At 37.5% G+C, this 24,849-nt stretch overlaps 1 protein-coding gene and 2 long non-coding RNA genes across 7 annotated transcripts in view; 2 read left to right on the forward strand and 1 right to left on the reverse strand.

The window, feature by feature from the left end:
• The window catches only part of LOC127431080 (guanine nucleotide exchange factor VAV2-like), a 306,871-nt gene extending 283,701 nt beyond the window's left edge, over nt 1–23,170 (reverse strand). For all 3 annotated transcript variants that reach the window (XM_051681326.1, XM_051681325.1, XM_051681324.1), the window contains exon 1: nt 22,045–23,170. In XM_051681326.1, the coding sequence (XP_051537286.1) occupies nt 22,045–22,248 (204 nt within the window). In that variant the 5' untranslated portion in view covers nt 22,249–23,170. The remainder of the gene's footprint in view (nt 1–22,044) is intronic.
• Nucleotides 7,737–11,293, forward strand: LOC127431097 (uncharacterized). The gene is made up of 6 exons (XR_007895522.1): nt 7,737–7,829; nt 7,945–7,999; nt 10,019–10,108; nt 10,456–10,731; nt 10,852–10,933; nt 11,151–11,293. It is a non-coding gene; the product is annotated as an uncharacterized LOC127431097 (long non-coding RNA).
• LOC127431098 (uncharacterized) lies at nt 11,887–14,852 on the forward strand. 3 transcript variants are annotated; one of them, XR_007895525.1, is made up of 4 exons: nt 11,887–11,992; nt 12,106–12,889; nt 13,239–13,356; nt 14,618–14,852. It is a non-coding gene; the product is annotated as an uncharacterized LOC127431098 (long non-coding RNA). The 3 variants fall into 3 exon arrangements; XR_007895524.1 differs by lacking the exon at nt 14,618–14,852 and having other exon boundaries at nt 12,106–12,602; nt 12,823–12,889; nt 13,239–13,649; XR_007895523.1 differs by lacking the exon at nt 14,618–14,852 and having other exon boundaries at nt 13,239–13,649.
• Nucleotides 23,171–24,849: the final 1,679 nt, after the last annotated feature.

Consider the following 24,849-nt stretch of genomic DNA (forward strand, 5'->3'; position numbering starts at 1 on the left):
TGCACAAACCTAGGCGCATTTGCCTACTGACACACACCAGACTGACAGGAGAGATGACAATCACACTGGATTTCCATATTTTTAATCAAACAGGTGACACGCAACATTTGATATTTTCCTGATCCAGAAAGGTTCCATTCAAGCTTTGTTTGCCATGGCATCCAGCCACTGTTACGATTACACATGACATGATTGGTTAGAGTGGTAATGAAGAAGTTCATTAGGCAGAAAAGAAATTGAGGAACTATGTAAGACAAATGCTTGATGAGAGCGGTTAATCAAAACTATATTCTGAATTTCTGAAAGAATCGAATTCTGTAACTGAACAGAATCCTTAATCAATCATGCATTAATCTGTGTAAATTATGTAGGCTACTTGTATTTTGGCATATGTTTAAACAACCTGCATATGTGCACATAAAGACAAATGGAGAGCTGTAAATGATTATTTAAAACAGTAAATACAACTTAACACTGTTGTAGTCATGTTCTGATGATCGGGACCTGTCATGTTCTTGTTGACAAAATGCTAACAATTTACGTAGTTTGAGTTGCAGCGTTTTATTACTCCCAAATGCCTAATTTCATGAAAATTATGTGACTGTGAAAAAGTTTTTGCAAAATGATATTCGGTAGCTCATTACACATTTCGCGGCAGTTCTGAGGTGAAATGTCCACTTTGTGGCACTAAAAGTGAGTTAAAGGTTCTCAAAACAGATGAGTTTTTTTAAGGTTAATGCCCTCGATTTTTAACAAAACCTACCTCCCTACACTAAACCCAAGTCTAACGGATAGTGTCATGAAAAGCAAATGGGAGATGAAAAACACAATTGCTGAAGAAACCCAGTGTATCTCTTCTATCAGCTGAGCTACCACACAACTTGAATACACTGGAATAGGCTTGTAAGTGTAGTTAGTTATGTAATGTTAATGTTAAAATGTATTGCTTGATAACATAATGGTATTTTGTGAGGAACAGAGCAAAAAGCATTTATGAAATCTGCCATTTTATTTGTGATTTGTGTGAAAGTGAATAAAAGTAAATAATGTTGTAGCGCCTCTATTGTTTATTTCACCAGGAAAGTTCTGCAATATATACAACAAGCCATGTAAAATTCATTTTTGCAAAAATGTAGGTATAGAAACGTGATTCTATGAGACTTCTATGAGGTTGAATGCAAAGCATAAGAAACAGAATTTGAGATAACTCTGTTTTGATTATAAACTCCACTTCATATGACATATTGTTGACATGGCTGATTGTGGAGTTTTTTTTTGTTTTTGTTTGTTTTTTTGTGTCCAGCTACATAATGAGAAAAAAAAAACAAAAACAACAACAACACTGGCTTGCAATCAGTTTTGAAATATCGATTGAGGATGAGAGTACTGTTTTAAGCTCAGTTTAATCACAAATAGCCACCAGAGTCTGCTCACAGGAAAGCAACAACAGGAAGTTGATACACAACTTCTGTTTGCATGATTAACGAGCGGGCCAGCTGGGGTTAAGATAAAAACACAGCAGCCTTTTACAGGACTCTCTAATGTTGCAATCCTACCTCAGCTCCCCTCCTCCTATTCCAAAGCCGTTTATGAGATTTGAACAATTCTGGTCAGTAATGGGATATTGGTTAGCTCTGTATTGCTGGGAAAAATCTGTGTGCCCCAAAATGTTACTGTACAGTTCCGGTGAATTCGTCAGTTTGTTTTGTTATTTCTCTCCCTCATGTGTCTCAGGCACTGCCGGCATGCATAATCAGTGTTTCCATGGGAACACTGATTGTTCCTAGGGGAACGCTGATCATGCCACTAATTAGCGTGCTAGCAGCACCTGGTTCTCCGCTTATTCACTGCCTACTTAATCCCTTTGATGTGTCAGTATCTTTGCTAGATTGTTATTTGGTGTGAAGTTACCTCACTCTCTCTGCCTAGTTGGTCCTGTCTCGTGTATTTGTGTGGTTGCCCGTCTCTGCCCGCGTGTCAGGAGTGTGGTTAGCTTCCAGTTTACTGTATGTTTATTCTCTGTGCTCACAACTCTTCAGTGGAGGATTCCTCATCTCTGCCTGCGTGTTGGGAGTGTGGTTACCTTCCAGTCTGCTGTGCGCTTGTTCTCTGCACCCACAATTCTTCAAAGGAGGATTCTTTATGGATCTGCTGCTGACTACCATGACGCATATACTCACCTATGAACACACTCTTCACGGAGGATTCTTCATGGATCTGCTTCTGACAACCACGACGCATACACTCGCCTACAAACACACTCTTCACAGAGGATTCTTCATGGATCTGCCCACGGTGCGGCCATGGCACGCATGCATTAGTGAACACCTATCTCCTGTTACTGCAGCCATTGCCGGGTTCTCCACTCTTCGCCAGCCCAGTTGAAGTTACTATTTATTGTTAATAAATCCTCTGAATTGTTCCTCTGCTCTTGGGTCTCTTTATCTTGCTTTCTGACAGTTACAAACCATGCATTGCAAAAGAATCAGGTCCCTGGAGACAATCGTATCTCCCACGTCATTTGTAGAGATAGCAGAAAATATTAAGAAGCTTATCGTCGGGGTATCTCAGTGAGTAAAGATGAAAACTACCACCCCTGGAGTCGTGAGTTCGAATCCAGGACGTGCTGAGTGACTCCAGCCAGTTCTCCTAAGCAACCAAATTGGCCCGGTTGCTAGGGAGGGTAGAGTCACATGGGGTAACCTCCCCGTGGTCACTATAATGTGTGGTTCTCGCTCTCGGTGGCGAGTTGTGCGTGGATGCCGCGGAGAATAGTGTGAAGCCCCCACACGTGCTATGTCTCCGCGGTAACGCGCACAACAAGCCACGTGACAAGATGCGCGGATTGACGGTCTCAGACGCGGAGGCAACTGGGATTTGTCCTCCACCACACAAATTGAGGCGAGTCAATACGCCACCATGAGGACTTAGTGCACACTGAGAATTGGGCATTCCAAATTGGGGAGAAAAGGGGAGAGGAAAAAAAAAGCTTATCGTCAAACCCAGTGAAGGGTTGGCATGAGGAAACGCTGGGAGGAAGAGTATTTGGAGATGGAAAAGAAGAATAGAACTGTTTGCTGCTTCTCTCTACAACAACATCATGTTGCTTATCGTTTCTATCCCAGTCAGAAGCTACAATTGGCGGCATGAAAGAAAATGCACCGCCTGCAAATAGAGAAGTGTGGGAGTGTGAAAAAGAGCATTTTGAGTATCAACAGCTACAGTTTATATGTCTTAAACATCCTGAGGCAGAAATGAAGAGCGCTTAGGAGCTTCAGACTTCAAGAAGATGAGACACTGAGAAAAGATGGGCGGAACAATGAAGGAAGGAGAGGATGGTGTCTGTCAAAAGGAGAGGAAGCCATCTGTTGGTTCTGCCATTCTGGCCTTGCAGTTCTTTGGTTGCTGTGTGAGGTTCACTCTGACAAATTCAGGTCTCGTTCCCTGGCTCATTTGTGCTATTATTCTGAAACAAACTACTCACAGATGGGGTCTTATTTACTAATATAAGCTTAATTAAAATTGTATTTGTCTAAAATAATACTGCCTCTCATTACATCTAAATATACTTTTCAAAAATACATATTTAAAGGAAGTGCATGCTTATCCAGTTATATAACAATAATTTACTGAAGAAATCAAATCAGACATGACATTTGACATTAGGATTATATTTCCCTATAGCATTATTATAATATTCAGCATTATACTGTATAGTGAAAGGTGGGTTTTTTCGACTACAGTGGTTCAACCTGTAGGAATGCCGAGGTGACTGAAGAAATGTTAACAGCAAGATGGAATAAAACTGTGCATTTCCTGTCTATTACCACCTTCTGCTACTGATACCAACAACGGAAATAAGCAGAGTTAAAATAGCTATGTAATAATGTGGGAGAGCATTGTTTAGAACCAAACTATGACCTTATTATTAAGCAATATGGAGCACTTGAAAGCATATAGTTTACAAAGTGCTAGAAACTAGACAGATTAAGTTGAAAATGTTTAATAACAGTAATGTCTTAAAAGGTTACATCAGATGGTTACAATTTAGATATAATAGTTAGAAACTGGATGTATGAAATATGAATATGAAACCAGTATGCATACTACCTGAGTGAGAGACAATGGAGGATAGAAAGAGAGAGAAAGGGTAGAGAGAGAGATGCCACTGAGAGCTAGAGTCTGGCCTAAAAGGAATAGTTCACCCAAAAATTAAAATTTGCTGATAATTTACTCACCCTCAGGCCATCCAAGAGTTTCTTTCTTCATCAAAACAGAATTTAAGATTTTTAGAATTTCATTTCAGGCCTCCTCCTCTAAACAATGCAAGTGGATGTACTCCATTTTTTTGATGGTCCAAAATGCATATTTAGGATGCATCAAAATAATCCACAGGACTCCAGTCGACAAATAAATAAAGTTCTTCTGAATGCAAATGATTGATTATTTTGAGAAACAAAACAATACTTAGATACTCTTTAACTACAAATGTTCGCTTCAGTACATCTCTGTGACATGCGCTCATAAGAGGGATGACGTAAGCTCGTTGGTAAGGTCACGCGTCACGTGGAAGAGGAGTCAGGAAGCGCGTCATTGTTTACAAGGGAAACTTGCACAGAGCACAGACCAAGCGCCGTTCACAAACCAAAACAGTCCAAAACAATTTCAAAACAATATAAAATAAAATACAAAATCATTTCCAAATAATAATAATAATAAGAAGAAAAAACAATGTAAACAATGATGCTGACTCCTCCTCCACGTGACGCATGACCTTACCAAAGAGCTTACGTCATCCCTCTCATGAGGGATGTTAAAAATGAGTAAAAAAACAGTGCCGGGAGACAATATACAGACACCCCCAGCCCCACAATCTACGTCGTTAGATTTAATTGCTAGACATGGGTCATCCTCAATCATATGGAGGTGGTTTGGCTTTGAAAAAATGGATGTTGCTCAAAAGACGGCAATCTGCAAACTATGTCTGAAATCGGTTGCTGTTAAAGTCAGCTCAACAACTAACTTGTTTCACCATCTGCGAACTAAACACCGCACAGAATATGAAGAGGCAGCTATCCACCACAGGCCTAAACCAGCCAAGGTACCAGCACAAAAACACACTCCGCAAACATTAGGGGAATCATTCTGCAAAAAAGTTAATATCCTATTAACAAGAGCGAGCTAGTACAATTTAAGACTTTTACAAACACATTTTTGAAGGATGCAAAATATCTTATAGTTATTGACAAAATCCCAGAAAATATCGAGATATCATTTTTTGTCAATATCGCACACCCCTAGTAGTAGCATGACCTGTCCTACACAAACAAACAAAAAATAAAATAAATAAATCTTCTGCAAGTTGACATGCTGTTGATCTCATGCTGCACTCTCATTTCTTGGGTGAAGAATAAACAGCTGGATATATTAATTCCTATGAAGTGTTTCATATGTTTTGTGTTTCTCAACATGATCCACCCACTAAACAAAAGCAATCTGGCCAACAACAGCTTTTGTTAATGGCAATAACATTCTCTCTCATGAGCTTGTGCAACATGATATCAATCTCTCAAGCTGAGATATATGGGTATAGTGTTGAAGTTCTGTTCTCACACTAGTCTGGCCTCCTAAACATGTCCAGTCATGGTGTGAGGTCTTGCTTAATCTATGAACCCAATATTTTTCCTTGCTTAATGAAGGGTCTGCCTGATGAATGAACAGGAACCAGTGAATAAACGGTTCCACTCATGGGACATTCCAACAGACCCAACGGATCATAAAAGCACACAGACAAACTTTAGACATGAAAGATCAAGCCCAGGCAACCACAGACCAGTACTTTATATGTCTAACCTCTCTTTTTTTTGTCTGCGAATAAAGCTGTTTTGTGTAATTTAATTGAGTAGTCTCACATTTCCTCCCTTCTAAAATCTCATTCACTTTCTCTGACACAGCTGATCACAGGTGTGCAGTCCAAGAAGTACGCTTAACAAGCTCTATTGATTAAATAACCTGTGCCCAGCTGCCAGAGGTGAAAGTTCAGGGAAAGGTCATGCATATAGATTAAATTAACCCAGTGGACGAAGAAAGCAGCCCTCCAAACCAGCCTAATCTCACAGTGAAATCGGAAAGAGTAGGTCAACTTTTCTTTAGCAAAAATCAATATGCTTTCTAAAATTTAAAACACTGCCCCCAGTGGTCAAACCAGTAAGTGTTGTAGGGCATATAGGCACGTGTGAGCTCCATTTATGTCCAGGATAGGTCGCCAAAACCTAGTTGTGAAGCAAGTTCCTTTCAGCAGTACAGGATGTAATAGAGTGACAAGGAATGCATATTTTATGGACCCCACCCCACCCCACCCCCCAACCCAAACCCAAACTTAACCATTAGCAGAGTACAAATGAAATGTTAGGGGGAAAAGTGCAACCTCTGAATCACGCTCGTTACTGATTAAGTGAACGTGATTACTTCCTGGTTTCAACATGGATACGAACCCGGGTCTCTCATGCCGGTCGACCCACATGGGAAGGTAAACACACTGGAACTGATGCAGTGGGAAATGTCGCATGTCAGTGAGTCTGCATATTGTCCTAAGGGTACCAGAACTTTTGTAAATAGCATGCTGACTTCCTGTGTGATCATAAACACATCCATGTCTCAGCTTCAGAAATAGAGATTCTTATTTCCTGATTCCATTTGATTGCGATTCACAAGCTCTCAATTCAATTCAATTCAGATTTCAGTTTCTTTCAATTGATTCATCTGGGCATATTTCAGTTACAGACTCTGTTCCAAAACTTAGTGAGCTGTCTCGCTGTCTCCTGCCTACATAGGCAGCTGTCTTCACAAATATTTTTAGTTGCATAAAGTGCAAAATTTGGTTGCATGTGCGAGTGATTTACTTACATCGATCTTGGTATTTTAAGAATAAATATCGACATTGGAAAATCTATATTTTTACCCACCCCTATTCAGAAAGGCTTGCACCAAGAGTGATCAGAGAAAAAACTTGACACAATTTGAACAGATTACCACTTATAGATGTAGCACTCAGAGCAATTGAATGCCTCCAAATTAATCTTGACAGGCTGAACCCACTCAGCCCACTCACCCTGTCATCATGCCACTGTAACATCTCCATTCACTTCTGTCTCACACAGTTTATTCATCAAGACCAACATTGTCTTTTGTGAATGGATGTCAATTTAATGTGGTGATGGTGTCTGCTTGCTAGTGTGTTTTGTCTTTATGTTGCGCTTTCAGCTTGTTTAAATAACATTACTCAGATCCACAATTTAAAAAAGAACCAGGATCCAGCATAAAGAGAATTCCAACTAATGCCAGAGGCCAGGAAGTGTGGTCAGTGTCTGAAAACAAATGTAACTTGTATGAGATTGTAGCTGAAGGGAGAGAGAGCTAGAAAGAGAAAGTGGGGGATGCTAGTTGCGGGTAATAAATCAGAACTAGATCTCAAAGATGAAACCCATTATCCCTGCAAAAAAAAAAAAAAAATCTACAATCATTATGAGAACAAATGTATCCAAAAGCATTCTGTAAAACAGAGTAAAATGATTTGGTTGTTAAAGGCAAATGGAGAGTATAATCAAATACATAAAAGTGCAAATCAAGAGCAATGACTCTTGGCTCTCTTTTTCTCTCTACCCTGCGTGTACGTGCTGAAAGACAGGCTGCATTTTCTAAGAGGAAACAACAGACATTTCAAGCTCCCTAAAGCCCTGCAGAGAGGAGGGCAGACCTCGCTGTAAAGACTGAAGTCCCAGGACACATTCCCAGGGCTGAGCCAGAGGTGATGGAAACTAAACACACAGGTATTGCACGCAAGTGCGCACACACACACACACACACACACAAATTCTCTACTGGCGCCTGAATTGTTTCAAAGGCAATAGGCATTTTTCACAATACTGCGTTTCTCGCTTCCAGGGGGTGGCCCTCGCAGGGTAAACTTACTTCCGGTATCAACAACGGCCATTGAAATGTGAGTAAGATCTACTGAAATTAAAGTCTTTATACAAATTAATAGCGTGGACATGTTTTGTTGGCGACTCTACAAAGCTCTAATTAACATTCTGACAACTTTAAAGAAGGCATATGCGACTGAATCAAGCATATTCATGGAGATATTCAAGCTGCTACTTGTCTTAGACTACACCGGACATAAATAATTATAACAATAAGATAAATAAGACAATAAATTCTCATCGTTATTCTCAGTGTCTGTTTGGGTCGGCTCTGCATTATTGCAAGTAAAACAGCACATGTGTGGAGAAAATCATCAGCAGCTAGCTCCGCTCTCTCACACACCTGTCTAGCTCCAGAATGAGAAGCAGGGCAGGGAAAATCACGTCTGATCGCTCACACCATGGACACTTTTATCAACAGAGACACTTCTGTCATCTCTCTATCTGATATTTCATCTCATTCACATGCTCCTGACATCATCATAAAACTGAGTGTAGTCAAGTTAATGTTTGTCATTCGGGATAATATTCATACAACTCTGTGTATTTTACACAATGAAGCCAAACCAACTCAGATATACATATGTCTTTTACATAGCACATGGTTCAGATTTTTTTTTATTTTTTTTTTTTTATTAAAGTAATTTTATTATCCCTATAAATAAAAGATTGGAACCATGGCTGTGAAATGTTCAGAAAAATATCCCTTTCATGAGACAAGGCTGTTTTTCGTAACACTGTTTTTAATAATTTTTGAGAACTGTTTGTAGGTGTTCTTACTATGTAAATCCATGCTGTAATATCCAGTGTAGTGCTTACTCCACTTTGCATGTTAACATTGTTATAATCAGTATAAAATGCATTGTTTATTGCACAGTTCCTTATTGCTCTCTGCTGCTCTGTTACTGGGATGGTGGGGTTAATGTACATTGTGTATAAAATATATATCATTTATTAAAATAGGTAAATAAATTTGGCAGGATGATTGGTTTCATTAATTTGATTATTTATACTGCATTTAACATTTAAATTAAATGTTTAATATGAGGTTCAATGATACACAATTAATTTTATTTGTATTTTTGCATCTGTGCTGGGAGTATATAAAGTAGTGGTCGATATGGGTTTTTTAATGGCCTATTTCTTTATTTATTTGCACATGAAGAAATTGTTAATATATTATATTAATTTCTTCATGTGCAAATAAATTACTAAAATTTGATGACTTAAAAATAAAGGTTCTTCAAGAGTTCTTTGTCGGGGTGTATGGTTCCATGAAGAACTTTTACCATCTGTGGAACCTTGCCATTCCACAATAGATTCTTTGTAGTGCCAAAATGTTCTTTAGACCATAAAAAGTTTCTTCACACTTAGTAATCTCAAGTGAATATTTTTTTGAAACTGGTGGTTAGCTCACTGCAAAATAATGGTGTGCTTTCAATATCTTTGGTGAAAAATCAAAATGTTATCAACATTATTCATAAGTGAAACATTATTTAAAGATTACTACATAAAAAAATAAAATAAAAAAAAATGTCCTTGATTTGTCATCACAATTGTTAACATAATAATTTGTGTTTCTGTTGAACAAACAAACAATACCTTTTCAATGCACTGCGATGAAGTAGCCTACTTTTTTCCCCGATTGACCAAAAAACAAAACAAAACCAAAACATTTATTTAGTTTATTTATTGAATAATATTTAGGATATTTATTTATTTATATAATTTTATAATTACTTATATCCATCATTATTATGCAGTTTCACTTTAAAGAAAACAGCATGTAAAACTGAAGTGAAATATAAATGATTAATGATAAATAAGTAAATAAAGAATTTCTTTTTTTTATATATATATATATATATATATATATATATATATATATATATATATATATATATATATATATATATATTATCATTTTGCAATAAGGCTATAAAAAAATTTAAAACAAAATTAGGCGATTTCCAATAGTAAAAGGTATTATATCAATATAATTTATAAAGTGCATTTTTTATTTTTATTATTTTCAGACTTTTTAGATCAATTTCCAGTTTGTCACTTGCATGAACAACGCCTGAGGGAACTGAGAAGGCGCCATTTTCAGAGGAAACGATTTTATGGTAAGTAGAGTGCAGAGCTCAGTGTCGTTACTGATTGTTTTTGTATCAGAATGTTTTAATTTTGCTTTGTAAGACGAACAAAAACAAAATTGGTAATAGTAAAACCGATGGAAGATTCAAACTTGAAAAACTTTAACGGCTCGTTCTGTTAAGTGGAGCTCGTTGTGTGTGCGTGCGTGCGCTAACGGCTGGTTCCATTATGTGGAGCTCAGTGTGTGTGTGTGTGTGTGTGTGTGTGTGTGTGTAACGTGAACGCACAGTCGATTAATGATTGCATTTTACGATAATAATTACTTTTAACAGAATGATAAAATTCAAATATACAAACACACTTTTATTTTATGCAGAAATACGTGGTTTCACTGAATTGGACTGTTTGTTTCGTAATGTAAGTATAAATTTGTGTAAGTTGCTTAACAAATCTGAGGAAAAGACAAGTTAAGACAAATGGAGGAATGTCTTGTCCTTTGCATTGTTCCTTACAATCAACATAAGCAACAATAATCTTCAATTTATCTGTATCCTGATGGGGAGCACACTTGATTTTTGGTGAAAGGAAGTAATCACAACTTTTGAAGACCAATGTGAAGAGCAGATGGCCTGCTATATTTAAGTAGAGACTGGTTAGTATTCTTTCCTATTTGCTTTACAGAATGAAATGTGATTTTTAAAACACCTGAATGAATCTACTAACTTAAACTGACAGTATGTTTTTTTTTCCTTGTCTGTGTCTCACACTACAGTCGATGTGACCAAACTGTGTGCCAAGCAAAATAATAGCCATTACTGTGATTTATGCAAAACCTGGTTGGCTCAACACTATGAGTGAGTGTCCATTCCCACAAATTAATAAAACAGATCATAACTGGTCTGTGGTGAAAGACCTGAAATTGTTTTTTTATTCTGATTTACTAGGCAACATGTAATGTAATTTCATAATAGATGTGTATTAGAAATACAACAGTTTAACATTTAATGTTAGCACATGATGACATAAATATATTTAAGAAATTCACAACTTTAAGCTTATTGTTGTTTTCAGCCGGAGCAGCACTGAACATGTAATGTCAAAGAACACTCCTGTACCTCCATTTCTGATGAGGGAGGACCCAAAGCTGAAGCCTCCTACTAAAAAAAATGCTAAAACCCATTAATTCAAGCCCTATGAACCACTTCACCCAGATAACAAGGCAAGTCTACCTTTTTGATAACTTTTTGCTACCTTTTTTGCTAATTGTTATACATCTACAGTGCAAAAAAAGATTTTCAAGATAAGTATATTTGCCTTGTTTTCCAGAAAAAATATGTAAACATTCTTAAACTGGCATAAGATTTTAAGTCTTGTTTTGAGAGAAATCTAACCAAATTTGGTGAGATTTATGCTTAAATCCAGAAAAAACTGTTTGCCAATGGGGTAAGAAAAATAAACTTAATTCAAAGGGTAAACAAGATTATTTTTCTTAACCCACTGGCAGATTTATTTTTTTTCTTTTCTTGTTTTAAGTCTAAAGTTCACAAATTTTGTAGATTTCTCTTAAAACAAGACCTAATATCTTACACCATTTAGCTTGACAAGTAAATAAATCATGTTTTAAGAAAGTTTAGATAATTTTACAGGGAAACCAGTCAAAAAGACTTATCTTGAAATTAATTTTTTGCAGTGTACAATAAAACCACTGATGTATGAGTAGAAACATGTTTCTTTTTCCCTAAAACTATTTAAGCTTTATTATTGGTTTGCGTTTTTTTTTTATCTTTTTTTTTTTTTTTTTACCCAGGATGCCGTAAATTAACAGGATGAAAGAGAGTTACGCTACTTCCAGTGCTGGCTGTAAACAAGCTTTCAAAAAATGAAGAAATATGCAAATTTGCACAGCATGTAAAGTATGATAAGTGCCAAATTTAGTTACCTCTATCTTCACCACACTTTCCAGTATTTATAGATTAGCTGCAAGCTTTAATAGCTGAATAAACTAATGAAGATATTCTTGTTTCAGACAACGCTGATGATGGTGAAGAGAAGCACAGCATTGCCCAACTTGTTGAATCCATGGGCAGATGGAGTCAAGGAAGCTCATTACGTTTGTCAATATACAACAAAGTATGTGTTTAGTCAGTTCCCTTGCCACTGTTGACAGTCTTTGTAAGTGATCTTGGTTTTTAAAAGACACACTTACATTTTTAAGGTTTAAGATGTTTATTGCAATGGTGTCATGCTCCACCAGACTGTTCATGATTAAACAAGAAGGTATTTTGCCTGTGTAAAAATGCTGACCTTTCTATGAATCATCCATGTTATGATTGTAAAATTAACATTCCTAACCATTGAATTATAAAGACAATGTTTCTGTATCTCCACTTTTCTCGTGATCATTTTTTATCATCTTCTAGAGGAAATGAACAGTGCTTGCCACATTGACACTGACAAACGCATCATCACAAATCTGTGAAAACTTTCTCACTTTGTGGAAAAGGTTCCAAATGCTGCACTTAAGTAAGTTCTGCAGCTTACTTAGAATTTGTGTGAAACTGACATGGAGAGAAATGGAGTGTGTTTGTCAACGTACTACACTAATATATTGTTAAAGGGCATTTTGTGTATTGCAAAGTTTTTTGTTTTGGTTTATTTCTTTATGTTTTGCGAGGTTTTACACTGACAGCGACAATGAATTGTTTTATTGCCACATAGTGATGTAAATATGTGTTCATGCCAGGTTAGTGCTGCCATCCTCTCATGTCGTTGCTTTTTAAAGAAAATGAGCCAGCACTGTCACTGATCAGGTAACTTGCACACATAAAGAATGTGCACAAAATGACATAATCACCTATTATTAAATTACATTATTCTCAGTTAATAGGAGTTTTTATACATTATATTGTACATTACGTTATGTAATGCTTATATTGCTTAAATACTTAAATTGTTTTTAAAACATTTTTTCTGTCCTTACTGCTGTTCAGCTTAGGAAATTACTTCCATGTTATTGTAAAAAAAAAAAAATATATATATATATATATATATATATATATATTATTTATGCCAGGTTGCATACTTGCATCATTACAGCCTCGTCCAAACCTGTAAAAATTGCAGACTGTATTTAGATTAAATATGTGTTTGTTGTCACAGGATCCTCTGTACCCAACTGCAACCATTCTTCTAAAGGTCTGTGAAAATAGGAACCCTTTGGCCAGTCTCTGCGTTTCCAAAGAGTACGGATGGAGGGGACATATTTTCCATAATGGTGGTATGTCTTGTAATTAATAGAATCCAGTGTTAACCTGTATTAATGTTTAAGACTTCAGTCGTACTCTCTCCTCCACCCCCGTTTTAAAAGAAAAGATAAATAGTTAAGCCAGTTGCATTAATGTTCCTTAAATGCAGTGATTGATTGCTACAAGGTGGCTTGTTTCTCTATGATGAAATACAGTACATTCAAAAGTTAAATGTTCCTCTTTTCAGTATTTAATTCCATTAAAAAGAAGATTTTTGTATTGCACTGTTTGATATTGTGCAATTTTGTGTTGATTGTTGAAATGTTAGTGCCTTATGCCTCATATTCATATTAGTGTCATATGCTCTCATGCATGCATTATTTATATATACTGTAAAGGCAATAAACATGTTAACCATAATTTGTTGAGTCTTGTTACTCCTGGATTTTTTTATTTATATTTTGTCCTTTGGTTTTATTTAACAAATTAATTTAATTACATTAACATTAACCCTCTCGTTTATATGAGTTAATATAAATAAAAAGCATAAATGAAAGGGTTTTGGATCAATTGGTGCCGTAAAGAACGTTTTTTTTGAGTGGTTCAACAAAGAAACTTTGGGCACCTGAAAGGGTTCTTTGTAGTACCTGAAAAGTTTCTTTGTGGCACTAAGGAAAAAATTGTTCTTCAAAGAACCTGTCACTAAAAGGTTGTTTGTGGAACCAAAAAAGGTTCTTCTATGGCATCACTGCGAAACACCCTTTTTGGTTCTTTGTGGCACCTTTATTTTTAAGAGTGTAGGAAGAAGGAAATAACAGTACACGCAGTCCAGCAACCATGGATGGCATGTCCACGTTAGCAATCGCATTTTCTCAAAAAATACAGAATCAAACCAATTGTACATACAGTACACAGTGAATTAGACATTTACTCATAGCACACGTGAAGCGCTTTTACTCTGAATTTGCACCAACGAATATTTAGCATAGGCGGGTCACTAAAATGAATGGGAAAATTTAGAACGCCCAACTGTATACAGGAAGTCCCACCTTACAGGTAAAAGAGCCAGTCACCTTTTAGATACAGACATCGCCTGTCAATCAACACTAGAACGAGCATGCGCATTAGCTATAAAAGATGGGAAAATAGCTTTTTTCTTTTCGTAATCTGAGGTAAAGAAGCATCATTTATGACACCTGTGTTGTCAGATTTTACTGCTGATTTGAAATATGTTCTTTGATCGTAATCTTGACCAACCGTTTTGAAGATTTTGGTCTTTCTCCAATCAAGTAGATAGGAGCTGCACTTTAATGACTGGAAATAGTCTCACGAGACGGTTCCAAACATGGCCGACAGTGGACTGTCTTGATCCAGTGCGAGCCTCAATCTCCTGACAGTTTAAACATCCTGGATCGCCTGCTTGGATTGTCGTCATGATTTGTGAATCAGAGGAACTTTTGATCCTGATCCTGAAGATTTGATTCTGGCTGATAGAATACGCGCTTCAGTGGAAGATATTAGATGAGCGCTCAACGGGAAGAAAACGCTGGATTTTCATGAGGTTTGTGAATTACATCTGTTTAAACGAGATATCTGCAAATTTGCAGATGGTTTATAATATAATTTTTATTTATATTTGCCTTTTATCATTAGAAAAGTGACAGGGAACTGTTGAGGAGAGATGTGCTTTAGAGGAAGATTTACAAGCACTCCACAGGATGCTGGATCTACCGAATATGCGCTTCAGTGGAAGATATTAGATGAGCGCTCAACGGGAAGAAAACGCTGGATTTTCATGAGGTTGGGTTATTACATCTGTTTAAACGAGATATGCGCATATTTGCAGACTGTATATGATATTAGTTTTATTGATATTTGCCTTTCTATCATTAGACAAGACAGTTAAAAGTTACAGCAAGGGAACTGTTGAGGAGAGAGAGGGAGAATGAAACAGGCGAGCACTTTAACATCAAACGCGTCTGCCGCGGCTCTGATATGCAAACTGTTTAAATGACACTTGTGTTGCACACCGGTCTATTATTGTTTACATGTCTCAGTCATTTCACACGCATGCAGCCGATTCTCGGCGCCCTCAAGAAACAAATCGGCCCAACGGGAAAATTTATCGGCCGATGCCGATAATTAAAAAAAGTCTGAATATCACCGTTTTATCAGCCTCTGCGATATATTGTTCAACCACTAATATAAAGCTTTTTCAAATTAATTTCTCGTGATATGGAGATGCAAGGATGATTATTTATGCTAATGATATGGGAGCTAGTGAAGAAACCACACCAGTGCTGCATTTGAGCATATAAATTCAAAAGATACTGCAGCCTGAATAGCCGAATCAGTTGGGAAAAGATAATAAATAATTTCTGTGTACATTATAGTTGGAAAACAGACCATACAGAAGAGGTAAGAAGCGTTATTCGAGGCAAATGTATACTAAAGTAATAGCCACAAATATGTAGCAGAAGTGGCTTTACCCTGCGGTGAAGTAGTTTCCAATTCATGTGCAAAAGGCTAATAGATGCTACCAAACCACCTGAGATAAATAAAAGTGGAAAAAAACTATGAAAACAATGCAGACTACAAAAATCCAAAAATCACAGAGCTACATCTGTCAGACAGAGCCAGAAGAAATGACCTGCCCCATCCTCCTGGGACCTATAAGTCCACTTCAAAATACAACTATTCTACACCTATGCAACTTGTTCATTCATTCATACACTCTTTGTTTATTAAACAGACTAATAATTTAACCGTATTTGTTAAAAATATATAATATATATGTGACATGCTCTATCATTTTAAGTCACTTTGACCCAAAAACACATTTTGAGTTTTATGCAATAAACTAAAAAGGGAAGCAACTGAAATGGATTATATCAGCTAACATTTAAATGATTATATCCCGACAATGGTTTGGAGCAGATACATAATAATTCACCATTAGAAAACTGAGATTTTCTGTAATTAGTGCATAAATCTAAAAAAGTATTTCTGGGCCAAAGTGACTCAAATGAAGGATTAGGTCACATATCTTATAATATTTAGACTAACAACACAATTTGGCCCAACTAGTGCAGGGTGAAATACACAATCCACATAATAGCAGTAGACAGTGTGCTACTACAGAAATACTTTGCTTCAATGCTTTTGAAGACAGGTCAGGTCAGACACCAGCAGCAATCTAGCATTCATTCATCTTCTCAAAATACACAAAGTATGGTAATTTGAAGAATGCTCAGTCCATTGAAAGAGTAAAAAACCCCTGGTATTTCTTAAACTTGTAAAACATTCATGGGAATGTGATGTGTTTATTATCTGACAGAGAAGGAAAGCATCTCTCTGTATGGCTGAAACCAATACTACTGGCAGTAAGGCATCGCTCCAGCATGACTTATGTGGTTTTTCTTGCTGTTGTAACATTCTGTGTGTGTACTACTATTCATAGGTACTCATTCACTTAAATACTTTTAGCAAATGCCTTTCTATTTACTAATGCCTGAGATGGTGCTTCTCAGATTCTGCAAGTATGATAATAGGTTTCTAAGGGTTTACAGTCAATAAACAGGCTTGAAAGCACAACCATTAACAAATCAGTCTGTTGCGCTAAAATCTAAGTTGAAGTAATATTTCGGGTTCAATACATGTTAAGCTGAATTGACTGTATTTGTTGCATAATGTTGATTATTACCACAAAAAATTATTTCAAATCGTCAGTTAGCGGTATACCTGCATGTGAAGTGTTTCGCTCACACGCTCAATCTGGCATCACAGCGGGCGTTAAATCTGCCAGCAGTAGCCAGACTCATGGGGAGATTGCGGTGCATAACTGGCTTTTTCAACAGAAGCACGGTGGCAAACCACGCTTTGGAGAAAAAAATGAAAATGTTACAGCTCCCGATCCACAAACTCAAGACTGGGGTCAGCACAAGATGGAACAGTGCTTACGAAATGTTCTTGCGGTTCCTTGAACAACAGCCTGCCATTTGTGCAGCGCTGTTGTCTCTCGAAGTGAGGAGCAGCACAGATATCTTCACCCTGAATGAGACGGATTTTGGGAATGCCGAAGAAATTGAAGTTGACGCCTTGAAGTCGATGCAAGTGGTGACCACTGTGATGTCTGAGGAAAAGAATCCTACTCTGTCACTCGTAGCACCGCTGCTCGCACAGCTGTTGCGTGACACACAGGACAACACTGGAGACACAGCGCTGGTCAGAGACATCAAACAAAGCATCAGTCAAGACCTTAAGAAGAGATATGCCAGTGAAGTAGAGAAGAACAAACCTCAAAGCATGTTGATCAGCTCCTCTTTCTAAGAAAGAATGCTGACATTCCTTCGCTGTCCAAATGTCTTTAAACTTTTTTAGTCCCAAGGACAGCAGCAAACAGTAGCACGTTAAATTTATTTTAATTTAAGATTTTTATTTTAATGTATGACTACATGTTTTATTTTATTTAATTTCAATTTAACAGTAATTTACTTTCAAATACCACAGTTGCTGAAGGGGCTGCATAACTTTTTTTGTATAAGTTGCACTGTTCAAAATACCTGTAATAGTACAGTAGTCCACACACGTTTGCATTCAGTTAAGTTGGACTAGACTGTAACACAAACAGTTCAGATTGTCAGGTGCATGCAACATTTATGACAGGTTTATTGACAGTTTTGGTCACTCTGTCTGCTTGACAATCCCATTTTGCAGCAATAAAAATTAAGTGAGATAAACAGACTGAGAACTTAATCTTATTACATAAAACAGATGTGGACAAAGTTTTCCTTTGGGGACATTTGCAGTTGAAAAAAAGGTAATAAATCACAATATATGTTATCGCAATACTATACTAAATTGCAATAATATTGTATCGTGACTTAAGAATCGTGATAATATCGTATCGTGGGGCCTCTGGTTATTTCCACCCCTGTAATCAACTCTTGGGCCTTTCCCACTGGTGGTACTAAAGCCCGTTTCAGGTACTCTTCCACAGGACTAGTGCTTTTCATCACTTTCGCACCTAACAATAGTTCCTCGAAGCCGTTTTTGGGGACATTTTTAGCTCCTGCTCTGGGGTAGATACTTTTGGGGCACATAGGGATTGAGGGAGGTGCTGCAGCTTGTGATTGGACAAAAACCTACATTGAGAAAGGAGAGGAGATCCACAGTCACCGTAGTAAACAAACTGCTAGCCTTCTACTGAGAGGATTGCGCTAAATTACAATTCCCTTAACAGAAATAACATATAACAGACATAATATCCAAAGAGAAATCACCTGTTTCACATATGTGTGTGTGACACGCTTTGAGTTTTCAATTGCATCTGTACTGTGTGACTATACAGACTGTTTCCTGGATTGATGGATATAAATATTCAAATGTTTATCGAGAGTGGTTAATTTAACTTTATTATACACTAAACCATCAATAAATCTAGTTAACTTGAGGGAAGTATTGCGGGCCTTGTGGTTAACTTGCATCAAGATGTCTTTATTAAGCCAATGTGTGAGTATATCAGTACAGTAATTTATGTTGAGTCATAAAAGCCTTTATTGTATGAGATTGTGTTGATAAATAGGCTTATAGTGCATTTTCAACATGTTGTCCGCCGAGTTCAGCATGTGAAGTGTGTTTAAAGAGCGCTTTTCACCGCCTCGTCTCATCTCTCCGGCTGCAGCACGAAGCAAACTGTAACTTGAAGACACAGGCTGCGTCTGAAAACTGGAAAATGCAGCCTTCAGAAGCTGTATAAGGATGGATGAAGGTAGGATGAAATAAGGTATAAAATAAAGTATGAAATAAACTGTTCAGAGAGTTCCATTCATCCAAAAACACTGTTGTTAAAAACCATTAACTAATAAGGCAGCTGCCTATGTTTCCGATGCAGCCAAAGTTTGTATAAAACTGCCCTAAACAAACAAGTGTAGCTCCGATCCTGGCGTCCTCCGTCGGTGTTGTTGCTATTGAAACACGTGCAAATAACGTCAGAATATAAATGGTCGATACTAGATGACGTCACCATGATGGTACTTTATGAATGTGTAACATTCACTACACTACAGTGTAAAAATCTCCTCGGCTGTTCCTTTCCTCGTAAGAGTCTTCATCTAGAAAGTTACTAAGGGAAAAGTACCAGGACTATAGGTGGGAAAGGGCCTATTATGCCACAAAATGCTGTCGATTGAGCTTAAACTGTATTAAACCCAGAATGTTCTTTTAAAAGAAATAGTTCACCCAAAAATTTTAATTATTTTATTATTTACTAACCTTTACATTTGAGTTCTGTTCACCACACAAAGTGATCATATGGCTTCAGGGCACTTAGAATATAGAGTCATATCAATTATTTTTTAAATCATAGATTTATGAGTTTTTTTGTTTTTGTTTTGTTTTTTTTGTCCTTTGTTGAGCTTGACAGTCCAGAGTCACATTTAACTTTCATTATATGGACAATAAAACCTATTTAAGACTTTTAAAAAGTTATCTTTTGTGTTCCATGGAAAAAAATCCATTCAAGTGTGACATTAGGAGTAAATAATGACAAAATGTCAACATTTTTACTATTCATTTAAATCGTTCGATGATGAAAAGTAAAGGCATGCACAGCAGAATCTTTGGTGTAGATGGACATTCAACACAAACAGCCCATGTAATCACTTCGCCCTGACTTAATGGAGGTAGTAAATTAATGACCACTGTGTAATCAAAGCATACAGTGACCTATCCAGTGTATAAATCACAACCCCCATTGTGCTGCCAGATCTCTCTTACACCCAATTTGTCAAAACATAATACCACACAAAATCCCTCCATGCAGGGAAAGCTACTGTTGTGGGAGGATCAAAGGTCCTGATGACTGCCTCAGTGCTAGCAGCTAACAAAATCCTACAGGTACTGGGTGAAACAGAGTCATACAGTGAGATGAGAGCTTCCTCTACAAATTATATCATGGTGAATGGAATGACAGCATAAAATGAGAGGGATTTCTATTTGAAAGTTAGACGAAAGATTTCTAAGAAAAGATTTGTAAAACATTAAAAGGGTTTCAGCAATTACAAACCTGTAATGGGGGGGCAGCAATCCAAGATTTCACACATGAATATATAGTGAGAATTCAGGCAACAAGACCTGTCTCAATCTACACCAAACTATGTAATTTCCTACTTGCATGAAAGCCAGATAAGTACTGTTATGACATGCTGAAGAGGTGGGAGACACAGTGGGATGCACTGATGTATGCTCAAGATCTCTCAAAACAGTCATGCTTGACTGCTCATACTTTTGCACAATAGGCTACATCATGCTTCTTAGCCACATCACATTTACTGGTAATAACTGCCTTTGCCAGGCATTCCTTCACAAATAATACCGGCTGAAATTCACATTCCTGAAACCCAGGAAGAGCTTGCTTCTTTTCCAGGTTTATATTCACATAAGAGCTTTGGACCACACTCAAAGTAACAGACACCTTTAGACCCAACACCTCCTAAAATCACATCTTTCAAATGATCATTATACACCGATCAGCCACAACATTAAAACCACCTGCCTAATATTGTGTAGGTCCCCCTCGTGCCGCCCAAACAGCTCCAACCCACATCTCAGAATAGCATTCTGAGATGATATTTTTCTCACCACAACTGTACAGAGCGGTTATCTGAGTTACCATAGACTTTGTCAATTCGAACAAATCTGGCCATTCTCTATTGACCTCTCTAATCAACAAGGCATTTCTGTTCACAGAACTGCCGCTCACTGGATGTTTTTTGTTTTTGGCACCATTCGGAGTAAATTCTAGAGACTGTTGTGCGTGAAAATCCCAGGAGATCAGCAGTTACAGAAATATTCAAACCAGCCTGTTTGGCACCAACAATTATCTTTGCCATTATCTAATCAGCCAATCGTGTGGCAGCAGTGTGGTGCATAAAATCATGCAGATACGGGTCAGGAGCTTCAGTTAATGTTCACATCAACCATCAGAATGGAGAAAAATGTGATCCCAGTGATTTGGACCGTGGCATGATTGTTGGTGCCAGACGGGCTGGTTTGAATATTTCTGTAACTGCTGATCTCCTGGGATTTCCACACGCAACAGTCTCTAGAATTTACTCCGAATGGTGCCCAAAACAAAAAACATCCAGTGAGCGGCAAGTTCTGCGGACAAAAATGCCTTGATGAGAGAGGTCAACGGAGAATGGCCAGACTGGTTCAAACTGAAAAAGTCTATGGTAACTCAGATAACCACTCTGTACAATTGTGGTGAGAAGAATATCATCTCAGAATGCTATACTGAGATGTGGGTTGGAGCTGTTTTGGCGGCAGGGTATGCGATGATGTGTAATATTTGAAACTCTGAACGAAACTATAAAGCATTTCAAAAGACTTTTATGTGTTCAGATTACACACATTTTAATAATTGAATGTGACATTTTCATTAGGTTTTTAATTGATTGTTCAGATGCGCCAATAATGCTCTACAGTGATCCCTATTGGTAAGAATCCGACTGACCCCTTATCTATGGGGACAACATTGACAAGCTTCTCTCTCAGATGCATCCAGCATAAATACTGTCACTGTTATTGTTCCATTTACACCCATCCAGACAGCAGCTGATCATACTGTCATACAATGATTTTAATGGCAAAGGTGACAAGCATTACAACAGGCCTATGCACGTGCTGAAAGTTACTGTATGTAGTAGACATTAAGTTACCTGTGACATCTGAGGCCTGAAGTTGATCTGCTTAAGGTCCACGGATCCAGGGGACAGATTGTGCAGCATCTGACACAGGAGCACCCCATCTCTGAGCGCCTGGGCCAGGTCGAACACCACCGCTGAGGGCCAAACGACACGGTGGTTCTGGGGCAACACCTTGCAGTCTATTAACCAACGCCCGCACTGCCTCCATTCCTCCATATCGACAGAGATGAAGCCGAATAATGGTAAACAAACGGGAAATCAGGCAGCCTGCCGCACGCAAATGACAGAAGTGACAAGAAGTGAGGATGTTAATTGTCAGTGGAGTTAAATAACAGTTCCTCTTTGCAGTCAAAAGGGCACTACACTTCCAAAGGTCGATTCTGAGGGAACAATTCCCTTGACAAAATACACCCAAAAACTTAATTTCATCGTAAATCCAGCTGGCTTCAGAAGAACTGTCTTTTATAGCGCTGAACAACCCACTTCTAAGTAATATGTTTTATGCAGCAAGGATAGTATAATTCCTATGAGTCTGTGTGGCAAATTAATCTAATTATAAAGCTAAATTAAAGGACTACAGCAAGCTCCTAAAATAAGACTTAGATGTGTTTTCCCCTCAGAGAATCAGTTGAATTTCCTCTTCTTCATCTCCCAGCGCTCTGTGCAAACGTGTCCTGTCATACAGCAAAATGTCTCTCAGGACTATATATTATATGTTCCTTTACAAAAAACGCCGGAAATGTCTGCAAAGCAGCTACTGCACAGAATGTCAAACGATTTCTCAAAGTTATACGGTTAAGACAAAGGGTAAATCCATGTTTTGTTGTCCTCTTGTTGACATCTCTCCTCTCAACCGCTCGCGCACCAGATTAAAATAACGTTCCACAAAGAGCATCCAATCCTTCGAACTTGTTTTGCAAACTTCTAGCGTACAACGTAACAACGCTCCGTAAAACAGTATCTTTCACCGCAGAAACTCTGACACATTAAACGCGAAAACTGTTAGACTCCACTCCTTTTACTCCTGCAGAAACACTGTGAGGGCTCGGCGCTGTACATTCGTCCGCTGAGCCGTAATGGTTTCTCAGTTCTTTCTCAGTGTAGACGGTTGGAGTGTTTTGATTTATCCGCTCGCGTGAGCCGTGAGTGTGGACTGGCGGCGGGCAGGCGTGAGCGCGCGCAATAGCAAGAGAAAGGGCGCGCTCGTCCACGTGTGAGAAGAGGGTTCGGTCTGCCAAGTTGCAACCCTGAAGCCTTTTCTTATCATTATTGAGGAAATATTCGAGACATGCGATGTTTTAAGAGTACAATATGTGTTATTATTTATTTTTGACGTGTACATTGGAACTTAAACATGTTCAGTGTTTAAAGGGTCTCTTTACAGTGTCCTATAAGATAATCTTACATTTCAAATGAGTTTTCATTCATTCTACCTTATACTAAGCATCTGCTTTATTTTTTTAGAGTATTGGTTACCTTTTCAAGGGTTTCAAGCGGGATAATCATTTCATCTTTGTCCTTTTTTTAAGCTTAATACTTGACTGCCAAGTGACAAATTGCCTATGACAAATGTAACAAAATTCCATATTCCATTGACCTTTTGATCCATACAAAAATAGACTGAACGGAGAAAAATCTCACTGACGTTTTTGTGGGGGGCATAAATTCACCTCTGTGAAAGTATTTACATACAGTAAATATGACTTGTATTCTGCGTCTGCCTGCATGTAATCTTGCATATGTGACTGCTTTGCCCTGGGACCGATATGAAAACTGGTTAAGCAACATTCAGGATGAACGATGGCTCTTTGACACAAACGTGAGTAGCTGTCACAAGAGTCAAAGAATTGATCCATCTTGGCCACTGCAGTAATGTGTTAATGGGTACCATGTTTTTAGACATTGCATCAACAAGGTCACATGTTCCTCCCCTCAGAAACTGACCATAGACATGTTTGTAACTGAATACACGAGATCAATGTCACTCCTCTTATTCCATCTTAACCAATTTCACGTATGAGCTTGTGAAATCAACATACAACTGAAATGAATGTGCTGCATTTGGCATGTTTTAACAACCATTAGATCGGCGTAAAACACTCACACTGCAGTTACACTTTAAATAGAACAGTGAATATAAAACTTTAATTGGTGTTAGTGTAATTTGGAACATGGCAAATATATATGCACAATATTTTGAACGGACTTATTGGTAACCACACCAGACGCAAGCAATTCTACCAGATGGGACACCACCGCCATCTAGTGGTCAGAGACAGTACTTTAGTGGTCCTGTACTGGAAGTGTACTGGAGTCAAATATTAAACTAAAATTATCAGCTTTAAATATTTGAAATTAGGTTGTTATGGAAACATACAATTGCAATAGGCAAGCTGACGCATACTATTTAGCAGAAATGGAAGGAAAACACAATGTACATGAATTTTGTAATTTATTTTATGAAAAAAATACCTGGTGCACAAGACATTCCAGGTAGGCGATTCATTCAAATGTTATCCTCTACCACTGCCTCCGACCCAAATTGCAATAAACAAGCCTATCTACTCACAATGTAATTCTTGATTTAGTTGTTTCCATGACTGACATTTACAGAAGGATTACTATAAACAGCTCAAAAAAGGTATAAGAAAAATACAATAAATCATGCATGCATGTCAAAGACAAAAAGTAAACTTTTTAAATATATTTATATATATATTTATATAAAATAAAAAAGTTTTTTTTTTTTTTTTTTTTTTTTAAATCAGGGTCTAAAATGAACTAGAAATGAAGTTTATATATAATATCTAAATATAT

This window comes from Myxocyprinus asiaticus, chromosome 40 (genome assembly GCF_019703515.2).
Source record: "Myxocyprinus asiaticus isolate MX2 ecotype Aquarium Trade chromosome 40, UBuf_Myxa_2, whole genome shotgun sequence".
Lineage (NCBI taxonomy): Eukaryota > Metazoa > Chordata > Actinopteri > Cypriniformes > Catostomidae > Myxocyprinus > Myxocyprinus asiaticus.